Source organism: Myxocyprinus asiaticus, chromosome 48, assembly GCF_019703515.2.
Source record: "Myxocyprinus asiaticus isolate MX2 ecotype Aquarium Trade chromosome 48, UBuf_Myxa_2, whole genome shotgun sequence".
NCBI classification, from domain to species: Eukaryota; Metazoa; Chordata; class Actinopteri; order Cypriniformes; family Catostomidae; genus Myxocyprinus; species Myxocyprinus asiaticus.
The window spans coordinates 12,410,954-12,423,155 of record NC_059391.1 but is presented as its reverse complement, the minus strand read 5'-3'; the positions used below and the strand labels follow the sequence as shown (position 1 = coordinate 12,423,155).

The window sequence follows — 12,202 nt, the reverse complement described above, 5'->3', positions numbered from 1 at the left end:
AATTTTGGAAATATTGGAAAAAACTTTGGGCACTTGGATATATGCTGCTGCATCTTTGTGGCATTCTTAACATAGGTCTTTGCACTGTATTTGCAAATGTACACAGCCTTTCCTTCTACATTGGCTGAGGTGAAATGTATCCACACATCAGATGGTGCACATTGCATTGTTCTGTAGAATAAGCTTAGAAAAAAGCTTGTAAAAAACACTAATGCAATGCCATGCACAGATATATAAATAGTTAGCTAAACAACTGGAATATTCTAGAATGGTAAAAATATTTTACAATTGATGCTGGACAAATGAATAGAAATAGGCTAGATAAATAGATGAACACTCCTCAATCAGCATGCTAAATCAAACTATAACCTACAGTATGTTCTTGTATGATAGCAGAAAACTGGCTAGCAGAGGTCAGAAGAAACAGCATCACAGTTGAGCTAGCTAGCACCATGATAGCTAGCCTCTTAAATAGTCAATGAAATGGTGTTAGCTAGCTTACATTTAGCATATCTGATTTACTGGCTAGCTAGCTACTGTATGAACACATTTTGATTTAGTATTTGCTAGTTAAACTTTAATACCATAGATCAAATATATTTACCCTAGTAATATCATCAAAACTTACTTGACTGGATGTAGTCCTTGGGCTCAAATGCAGTAGTGTGACTTCAGTAGTCCTGCTGTAGTAAGTAGCCTGCAGTAAGTAGTGTGCTGTGTGCATGTGATTGAGGAATGCGCAGGGTAGAAATTCAACTGAATTCGCATTAAATCTGGTTGTTTAAACCAAGATTATGCTGCAAGATGTTTGTTTTTTTTTCAACTACATTTAAGTTCCCTGTTATAGGCTAACTTGCAATTTTGCAAATTTCCAGTTTATTCCCATTAATTCCCGTTAATTCCCATATATTCCCATTAATTCCCATGGAAAGTTTCCAACTTTGAAAATTACTGGAATTTTGCCACCCTGTTTAGGTTTTTGAAGTGTAGATAGTTTTGTTCTAGGCTTTTTGTTTTTCCAGTAAAATCTAGTTATTGCACTATTAAGAGAGGAGAACCAGCTCAAGGGTGGAGTGACAGGGATCACAGAAAATAGATAATTAATTTTCAGATGTATATTCATTTTTACAGATGAAATATGGCCAATTAGGGATAAGGGTAGTTTGTTCAATCTTTCCAGGGTGTTTTGAATTTCTTGTAATAAAGGGACATGGTTAAGTCTACACAGACCATTTAGGTTTGGTAAAAGATTTTTTATTGTTTTAGCTATGTGTTTAAAAGGGTAAGTCTTGACCTCGGCATCCCATTTCAGTTTGGTGATAGGCAGAATCTCGGATTTTGTGCAGTTAACAGAGTAGCCAGACACTCTGCTAAAGTCATTGATCAGATTATGGATAGAAAAGTGATAATGATGTATATTCTATTCAATTTCTTTTTTTTAAATGCTTTGAAAATTTGACACTATCTGGGCATTTTGTAGATTCATTTGTGATAGACATACGTGCCAGGTCTCTAAAGACCCAATTCTGTAATAGTGTTTGGTGAAATGCCCAAGCATTTAAGGGTAAAAAAAAAAAAAAACACAAAAATTGAGCAAACCAAAGGAAGAGAATGACATTGTGTTCAAAACCTACAGCAGTAGTAAACTGCCTTCCTAGACTGCATTTTTGGCCATCATAGGCACATGCAGGCAGAATTTTTGGGTGCATTTATCCACAATATACCTGAGTCCCACGACACTCTGCGGGCGATATGAGCGGAACTTCCGGTCAAGCGTAAACAATCGTTATGTAATGTACTAACACAGCATAAAAATGACAGAAACTTGAGAACAATTGATCACAGAATTTTAACGAGGTGATATTGTTCTTCCTCGCCTATCTGTTAATGATTATGTGTTTGAGGATGATGGCCAAATATCGCAAATAAAAGCATTTTAGTTATTTTGTTGAGTCTTTATCCATCGATGGAAGAACCAGAGCAGACTAACCTGAAAAGCTATGTAGCCTATTAGCGCCTTCACAGCTGTAGCTTTTTGAGAACTGTATATAATTATGATTATTTTAAAGCATATTTTGAGTCTAGTCAGAACCTGAAGAGTTTGTTGTACCGAGATTATGTACTTACTGCAGATACAGGGGAGGTCCAGACAGCAGGATGCTTGTGTATTACAGGACTCAGGCGATGATACTGTCATCCTGCCGTTTTTCGGTAAAATACAATTATTTTGCAGGAGATTAATGTGTAGTAAGCTCAATATTGCTTTATAATTGTCAGTTTACATACATAATCTCTGTATCTAGATGCTATAACATACATGAAATGTTTTAGTATTGACTGTACAACTGATCCTGTTGATAGATTGAATTTATTGTTCTTGTGTAGGAAATAACAATGTATTAGCAGCCACACAATAAACTGTACCATACAAAAAGGACTACATGCAATAAAAATACACATATTTATTTGGACATACATTATAAACACTATACACAAAAGTTCAATGTTCTCTGTAAAGCAACTATAAAACAGTATGTATTATTAAAATAAATTTAATTGATACTGAATTAATGTCCACACTGTTTTCCAAATCACCTTTTCCCCTTAAGGGAAGACAAGCACATTCTGCAAAGACACTCAAAAGAAAATAAATTGCAGGCAGGACAAAATGAAGGAAAGAGTAAAATCATTATAAAATGTATTTCAAATGTGATAAAACATCTCACTAGTGTAAATGTCTCATCTAATAATTATGGTCTTCTACTGTAGAATTTATCCATTTAGCATCGCAGCATGAAAACAGTTGAAAACATCGTCACTACTCACAGACAGTTCAGGAAAAACATGGTTCCTTTTTTACTCAGTAATAATGCCGTTTCAAAACATGTGAAGCATTCACAAAGGCCAATTCTGAATAGAAATGAACAAATTCTCATTTTCTAATGAACTTTCAGTCAACAGTAAAAAAAATAAATAAATAAAAATAATAAAACATGCTGTTGTACAATAATTATTTAACATTTAAATCAGTGAAAATGAAGGCAGTACCAAGGGGGTACTACTATGATGTATAAATGCTTTACAATTTAAATAAGATTTCATTTTCATAATGACCTTTTTTTTTTTTTTTTCATTGCGGTAATGAGAATTGGGGAGTAAAATGTGCCTAGCTGTCATGAAAATAATGTCACAATGTAAAGAAAATCTTAACTGCCTTTAAAATGGGCTTCCTTTTCTATTTTTCTTATTTGCCTCTGTTGATTTTGCAATAAAATAGTGGGCCAGGACATTTACATGACAGGTTTCCTGAGAATCACGGTAGTAAAGACGGTAAATGTCTAGCCTATATTTATAGCTATACTTATGCTTCTTTTGTATAGCCCCTGTTCCAAAAAGACATATTTTGTATGTGTGAAATGTGTTAAGCAAGAGATATGGGGCACTTCTCATGTCCTGTTGGTGTGCTGAGAGGCCACAGGGTGTCACACCCTAAATGTTCACACCTTTTCAGTGTAATCTGTCTAACATAATGCAGATTGACTCTAGTTTTGCAACCAAAAACACATTTTCACAACGTATTGTTAATTAGGGACACACAATATCAGTAAACACATCGTTATATGGCTTCTTTTAATTATTGGTATCTGTCTGATTAGGATTTTGATTCAAACTTCCAATTTCCAATTCAAATCTGTTTGTTACAGATTACAAAAGTACTAAACAGTTATCTGTCTTTTCTACTGTATGTTAAAATGTTTTGATGTGTGTGATTTCACTTAAAGCATTAATTTCTCTTGGTGTGAACAGTTTTTTGTACATACAGGCTAGATTTTTTAATATCATTCATTATATTAATTATCAGATATAACATATTAACAACTAGCCTGCATGTATTAAAGTTAGCATGAAATGGAAGTTGCAGCATATTGTGACATATTTCCCAGTGAAACAGCTTATCGAACATGAAAAATATTTAGGGCGGGGATTTGAGTTTATCCATTGGTTGCTGATAAGATTGTGAAAATATGGGTGTTGCATAGCGGAACGGAGGCAGATCTGAATGCGAGTTTGCAGTGGACACACACACCCCTACCACCGTGCTGCTCGAGTCAGAGCTGGTTATCAGTGAAATAGAGCAGCGATCTCAACACATTTATGATCAAACTGACAACATAAATACATGAGCACATCACGGTCTTTGCTTACGAAGAGGCTGTAGCCATTGAAAAACACGTGAATAAATGATAACCATATTTTAATGTTTTGAATAACAATATATATACAGTATATGATATATGATTTACCTTTTTTATATTACTGGATTTTGCATGACGTAAGTTGATAAATGAAAACTATTTATGACAATATTTTTGAAGATATCCTTACTATGCCTAAAACTTTTGCACAGTTTTGCGTGTGTGTGTGTGTGTGTGTGTGTATATATATATATATATATATATATATATATATATATATATATATATATATATATATATATATATATATATACACACATATATATATATATATATACACACAGATGTTGTTGTATATATATATGATATATATATAGTTGTGCTCAAAAGTTTGCATATCGTTGGAGAATTGGTATTATATGTACCATTTTTAAAGAAAACATGAGTGAGCAGGCAAAACACATTTCTTTTATTGCTTATGGGATTCATATTCAACTGTAGGTTATAACAGAATGGCACAATCATAAAACAAAACATGGCAACAAAGAAAACAATGAAATGACCCCTGTTCAAAAGTCTGCATACCCTTAGTTCTTAATACTGTGTATTGCCCCCTTTAGCATCAATGACAGCGTGCAGTCTTTTGTAATAGTTGTCTATGAGGCCCCAAATTCTTGCAGGTGGTATAGCTGCACATTCATCTTGGAAAAATGCCTCCAGGTCATGCAAAGTCATGGTCGTCTTGCATGAACTGCACGTTTGAGATCTCCGCAGAGTAGCTCGATGATATTAAGGTCAGGAGACTGTGATGGCCACTCCATAACCTTCACCTTTTTCTGCTGTAACCACTGGAGGGTCAACTTGGCCTTGTGCTTAGGGTCATTGTCGTGCTGGAAAGTCCAAGAGCGTCCCATGCGCAGCTTTCATGCAGAAGAATGCAAATTGTCTGCCAGTATTTTCTGATAACATGCTGCATTCATCTTGCCAAAAATTTTCACAAGATTCCCTGTGCCTTTAGAGCTCACACACCCCCAAAACATCAGTGAGCCACCACCATGCTTCACAGTGGGGATGGTTTTCTTTTCACTATAGGCCTTGTTGACCCCTCTCCAAACATAGCGCTTATGGTTGTGACCATAAAGCTCTATTTTGGTCTCATCACTCCAAATTAGTGTGCCAGAAGCTGTGAGGTGTGTCAAGGTGTTGTCGGGCATATTGTAACTGGGATGTTTTGTGGCATTGGCACAGTAAAGGCTTCTTTCTGGCAACTCGACCATGCAGCTCATTTTTGTTCAAGTATTGTCGTATTGTGCTCCTTGAAACAACCACACCGTCTTTTTCCAGAGCAGCTTGTATTTTTCCTGAGGTTACCTGTGGGTCTTTGTATCCTGAACAATTCTTCTGGCAGTTGTGGCTGAAATCTTTCAAAATAAAGTTTGCATACCCTGGCAGAAATTGTGCAATTTTGGCATTGATTTTGAAAATATGACTGATCATGCACAAGAACTGTCTTTTATTTAAGGATAGTGATCATATGAAGCCATTTATTATCACATAGTTGTTTGGCTCCTTTTTCAGTCATAATGATAACAGAAATCACCCAAATGGCCCTGATCAAAAGTTTACATACCCTTGAATGTTTGGCCTTGTTACAGACACATAAGGTGACACACACAGGTTTAAATGGCAATTAAAGGTTCATTTCCAACGCCTGTGGCTTTTTAAATTGAAATTAGTGTCTGTGTATAAATAGTCAATGAGCTTGTTAGTTCTCACATGGATGCACTGAGCAGGCTAGATATTGAGCCATGGGGAGCAGAAAAGAATTGTCAAAAGACATGCGTAACACACAAAATACTTAGTTTACTCACCCTCATGTTGTTCCAATCCAAACTCCTATGACTTTCTTTCTTCTGTGGGACACAAAAAAGATGTTTGGCAGAATGACATCCTCAGTCACCATTCACTTTTATTGATGCGATAAAAGTGAGGCTGTTTGGAACAACTCAAGGATGTGAAAATGATGACAGAATTTTCATTTTTGGGTGAAAATAAATGAAAAGTACTATATCTGTCATCAATATCATTGTGACAAAGTCTCTGACTTTCTTCTTAAGGAGGAAGCGAGGGCCGGGTAAACATTCAACACAAGTTTTTTTTATTTTACACACTTTCTTGTCTAACACAACAAGGTTTGCTTTTCAGCACAACAAAAAACACACAGAAACCTCTCTCTCTCCTACGGCGGACTGGACTGCTCTTTTATATCCCTCTCGGCTCTCACTGCAAACACAAACAGCTGTTAGAGTTAATTTCCCACTTACCGTTCTTCCTCTCGTGGCCTCGCTCTCCACAGACGTTGCTTGGCCACACCCCCATCACCACATACCCCCATCACCCAACTCAGGCCAGGGAGCCATCTGGCCTGTGACTCCCCCCCATTTCTAGAGAGGAAATCCACCACAGCCATCTGCGCCCCCGGCCTGTGGACCACCTCAAACTTAAAAGGCTGGAGAACTAGATACCAACGAGTGATCCACACGTTGGTATTCTTCATGCTATGGAGCCACTTAAGTGGGCTGTGGTCTGAACAGAGGGTGAAAGCATGCCCAAACAGATCAAGCTGGAGGGTGAGGACCACCCACTTGATGGCTGCAAAGTGCAGCATTCACCTACATGAATGTTTGCTGACAAGGCTCCATCCACTGGACCAGATCTGGTGCTCCCTTTTTAGTAAGATCAGTCAGTGGGCTGGTGACGGTCAAATAGTTAGGTAAAAACCTACGATAATAGCCAGCCAGCCCCAGGAACTGTCTCACCTCCTTTTTGGTCTTAGGTCTCGGGCAGACTGCAATCGCTGTGGTCTTATTAAATTGGGGCCGCACCTGTCCATGACCCGAGTGGAAGCCCAGATACCGTACCTCCACCTGTCCAACTGCACACTTCATAGGGTTTGCCGTGAGTCCCGCCCAACTCAATGACTTCAGGACAGCCCTCAGATGCTGCAGGTGTTGCTGCCAGTCATTACTGTAAATAATGACATCATCCAGATAGGCAGCAGCGTAGGTGGTGTGAGGATTCTGGCCATGTGCCCCTGAAACATAGCCAGGGCCCCGAACAAACTGAAAGGAAGGGTTACAAATTGGTGTAAGCCAAACGGTGTGGAAAAAGCAGTTTTTTTCACGGAACATGGGAGTTAAGGGGATCTACCAATATCCCTTTGTCAAATCCAGTGTCGAATAAAAGCGAGCCGTGCCTAACCGATCGAGCAGTTCATCAATCTGAGGTATTGGGTAAGCATCAAATTTAGACACCGCATTGACATTTGTATAATCCACACAGAACCGGACTGAGCCGTCACTCTTCGGAACCAGCACCACCGGGCTGTCCCAGTCACTGTGAGATTCTTCTATTACCCCCATATCTAGCATGGCCTTTAATTCTTCCCCAACCACTTTTTTTTTGTGTTCGGGAAATCGGTAGGGGCAACTGCATACCACTACCCCTGGGGTGGTTTTGATATGGTGCTCTATGAGATTCATACGACTGGAAAGAGGTGAGAACACGTCAGAGAATTCTCCTTCCAACCTGGCAAGCAAGTAATTTAGAGCTCGATGTGGGAAGTTATACAAGGACTTTATCTCCTGGTGCAAATTCCCGTAGCTGAGTACCCCTATTATACAGCCGGCTTTGACGTTCTTGAGCCTGGAGAAAATTCTCCTGTGTTAATTGCCCTAGTGAGTGGAGTTTTCCTCTCAGGTCAAGAACGTTTTGAATTTCATTTTTGCTGTTTGAAGGTCCCTCCACCCAATTTTCCCATATTCAACGCCTGTACAATAATTTGAATGGGGAGAACCCCGTGGAGGATTGCGGGACCTCTCGTACTGCAAATAATAGGGGCTCGAGCCACTTGTCCCAATTTTGAGCGTCTTCATGCACGAACTTAAGAATCATATTCTTTAGTGTCTCATTAATTCGTTTGACCAAGCTGTCCATTTGGGGGTGGTAAACGCTGGTCCGAATTGATTTAATCCCCAATAATTTGTGCAGTTTGCATAGTGTACGTGACATAAACATTGTGCCCTGATCAGTAAGGATTTCTTTTGGAATCCCCACTCGGGAGATTATTCTGAAGAGTGCCTCCGCAACACTACATGCTGAGATGTTGCGCAGAGGTACTGCTTCTGGATATCACGTTGCGTATTCGACCAGAACCAACACAAAGCGATACCCACGTGCTGTCCGCTCTAATGGACCGCCAAGGCCATTGCCAATTCTTTCGAAGTGGACCTCGATCAAAGGGAGGGGGTGCAATAGCGCTTTTGGGGTGGCCGTGGGATTCACCAACTGACATTCCCGGCATGCCGCACACCACCTGTGAACATCCCCACGAATGCCCGGCCAATAGAAACGGGCCATCAGATGGTCTAGTGTTTTTCCCTGCCCTAAGTGACCCGCCATCGGATTATAAAGAGTCATCTGGATTAACATTTCCCGACGGCTCTTTGGTACTAACAACTGGATTATATCCTCCTTTGTCTGAGCATCCTGCGTCACTAGATACAACCGTTCCTTAATAATTGAAAAATACGGATATGCGAGTGCAACGTCTGGCTGGAGGCGTTGACCATCAATCACTTTCACTTGATCAAAGGCATGTCTAAGGGTCTCGTCTCACATCTGCTCCATAGGTGCAAATCCCCAGTAGGGAATCCTTTAAGGGCGGTGGAATCCGAGACTTCCCCCTCCCTTATGTCCTCCTGATGTGGAGCTGACGTAGATGGCCCTGGCTCCGCCTCCCCTTCTAGCGAGTCACACACCACACACCGATACGCTTTGTTACAGGACCCATCCACACACATTCCCCTTAATAAGGTAGTAAATGCCGGCCAATTTGTTCCCAAGATTAGTGGATGGGTGAGGCGGGAATTAACCACAGCCTCTACACTATGTTTTTGTCCCCGAAATTGAATAGTGACCATCACTACAGGATAATTTTGGATATCCCCATGCACACACCTTACCTTCATCCACTGGCTTGGATCCAAAGCCTCGGATTGAACCAAGCTTTGGTGAATGGAGGTTTGACTTCAACCTGAATCCACCAAGGCTTGATATGTACCCCCTTAATACTCACAGGTATCCGGTATGCTCCTGCTCGATGGGGGGTGGCCTGTGGCGTGTCGGGGACCCGGACCAATGTCTCCACTTGTGTCTCGGTCCTGGAAATGCCCAGGTTCCCAGAAGCTCCAGCAGACCGGCCCAGACTTCACACCCACACCCACAGCAGTGGATTCACCAGACTGTGGGGGAGAGCAAAGAGGGTTAGGGGAAACCGGTGGTTGAACGGGGAATAGGAACAGGATGAGGGGGAGGAGAGGGAGAGTAAGAGAGAAAAGAAAGGGCTCACCGGCCCCCGAATACGCCGCCATATTGTCCTCTGCCATCTGGATCGCCTCATCCAGAGAAGCCGGGTGGAGGCACTGAACCCATTCTGCCATCCCTTTCGGTAGTCGGTTGATCAGCTGCTTCAGCACCACCAGGTCAACTACAGCAACAACGTTGCATTCTGCTGCCAGCAGCCACCGCCGGCAGGAGTCACGGAGCTGTTGGGCAAAGGCAGGCCGTGCTGCTCTACGGCCGACCAGTTGCAAGATGGCACATTTTAAGTCCTGATACCCCAGGAGGTTGGCAACGGGTAGTTGTTGGGCTGCCAGTTGCACATCTCCTGACAGCAGTGGCAGCAGGCGGACCGCCCACTGGGACTCTGGCCATTCTGCTGCTTCCATCACAAGCTCAAACAGCTCCACAAATGCCTCTGGGTCATCCTCTGGTCCCAACTTGGCGAGTGTGAAGTGGGTTATGGCGGGGGCGGCGGCCGAGGTCACACCAGTGGAAGCCCCGTGGGGTATCAAGCTCCGTAGCACCTGTCGGTCCTCTGCTTGAGCTTGAAGGATGACCTGGAATCACTGCTCCTGTTCCTGGCACAGTTTAAGCAGAGCTTGATATTGCATTTGGTGGATGCTGGCAAGGGTCTTGATCAGCTCAGCGAAGGGTAAGGATGGCGTAACTTCCTCCAAATCCCGGGTCTTGGCACCACTGTGACAAGGTCTCTGACTTTCTTCTCAAGGAGGAAGTGAGGGCTGTGTAAAAATTCAACACAAGTCTTTTATTTTACACACTTTCTCGTCTAACACAACAAGGTTTGCTTTTCAGCACAACACAAAACACACAGAACACTTTGCTGCATGTGTGTCAATCTCTCTCCTCCAGCGGACTGGACTGCTCTTTAATATCCCTCTCAGCTCTCACTGCAAACACAAACAGCTGTTAGAGATAATTTCCCACAGGTGTCAATCCTTACCGTTCTTCCTCTCACAGCCTCACTCTCCACAGATGTCGCTCAGCCACGCTCCCATCACCACAATCATGATTAAAGGTCTTTGTTTCCTCTGGAAGGTATGTTAATGGCCATGCAAAAAGCATTTAGAGGAGATTCAGGCTCCAGGTGCCGGTCAGTGCAGTTTATGGACTGTAAAAGCTATAGTGTTACAGTCCCGGTGAATTCACCGGTTTGTTCTGCTTTTCTCTCCCTTGTGTGTCTCAGTTGCTGCCGGCATGCGTGATCGGCGTTTCCATAAGAAAACTGATTCTTTCCATGGGAACGCTGATCATGCCACTAATTAGCATGCTGACAGCACCTGTTCTCCATTGATTCTCTGCTTACTTAAACCCTTTGTTGTGTCATGATCTTTGCTAGACTGCTGTTGTGTGTTCAAGTAACTCACCTCGCTCTCTCTTCCTCAGTTGGTCCTGTCTCGTGTATCTGTATTGGTTGCCCATCTCTGCCTGTGTGTCTGGAGAGCGGTTATCTTCCAGTTTGCTGCTGCGCTTGTCCTTCTGCCCACACATTCTGCAATGGATGATTCCTCACGGATCTGCTCCCTACTACCATGGCGCATACATGCCTACGAACACACTCTTTACGGAGGATTCCTCATGGATCTGCTCTCTACACTGCCACAATGCAAACACACCTACGAACACACTCTTCATGGAGGATTCCTCACGGATCTGCTCTCTACATGACCACAATGCACACACATCTACATACACATTCACCGCCTTCCAGCTGCAGTCGGTGCTGGGTTCCCCACGCTTTGCCAGCCCTGATGTGTTCTAATTTATTGTCAATAAATCCTGTGAACTGTTCCTCTGCTCTTGGATCTCTTGCTTTCTGACATATAGCACGTTCTGGTTGGTTTAATCCCCATTAAAGTTTCTTTCCACAAACACTTTTAAAAAGACGCTAATAAGAGGAAATTGTACAATAACAAATGCTCATCTGTGACGATTCTACTGAAATTTTTATAACCAGTATACAGTACCTTTAGTCCATGTATTTTAGCTTTGAGACAATGCTAGAGTACTCTTGAAAATTTTTGCAGATATACTGTATGCATATACAATTACAGTCTTCCTCTTCCAGGAGGAAAAACAAAAACAAATGGCAAAAATATAACGACACTTCTTGCATTCACTGGCACATCCAAATTAGAATCCAAATGTCTTTAGTTCAATAAATACTCTCTAGAATGAGAATGTTACCTCACCTGAATTATAAATCCCATCTGACTCTGTTAAGCAATATTAAGCATCAAAGCTGGTTGGCTATTTAAAAAAAAAAAAGAAAAAAGAATGAGCCCTTTGATATGTTACGCCCCAACATCCAGTTTCGCAGTCAACACAAGAAAGAAAAAAACTGAAAGTCATTTTACAGGGTCATTAAAACCAAGCTAATAGCTTTCAGTGAGCAATTTTGTATTATCATTCATGTTGAACAAAAACTGGGACATGTGCAGAGGGTCAGAGAGCATCTTCAGAGTTTGGAAAAGTAAGTTCAAGTCATATTGAAGTTCTAAAAAGGCAATACAATATAAACAGTAGAGCTGTGCACCCAGACAGCCTCAGAGAAGAGGGTGAGCACATCTCATTCAAAATTTTAA

At 41.4% G+C, this 12,202-nt stretch overlaps 1 protein-coding gene across 1 annotated transcript in view; it reads right to left on the bottom strand.

Annotated features, from left to right (window-relative positions):
- LOC127437324 (uncharacterized) overlaps nucleotides 1–11,108 on the bottom strand; it is a 63,021-nt gene extending 51,913 nt beyond the window's left edge. The window contains exons 1-2 of the mRNA XM_051692167.1: nucleotides 10,985–11,108; nucleotides 9,607–10,143 (exon numbers count right to left, since the gene is read on the bottom strand). Coding sequence (XP_051548127.1) covers nucleotides 9,607–10,143; nucleotides 10,985–11,108 — 661 coding nt within the window. The remainder of the gene's footprint in view (nucleotides 1–9,606; nucleotides 10,144–10,984) is intronic.
- Between the last annotated feature and the right edge of the window lie 1,094 nt (nucleotides 11,109–12,202).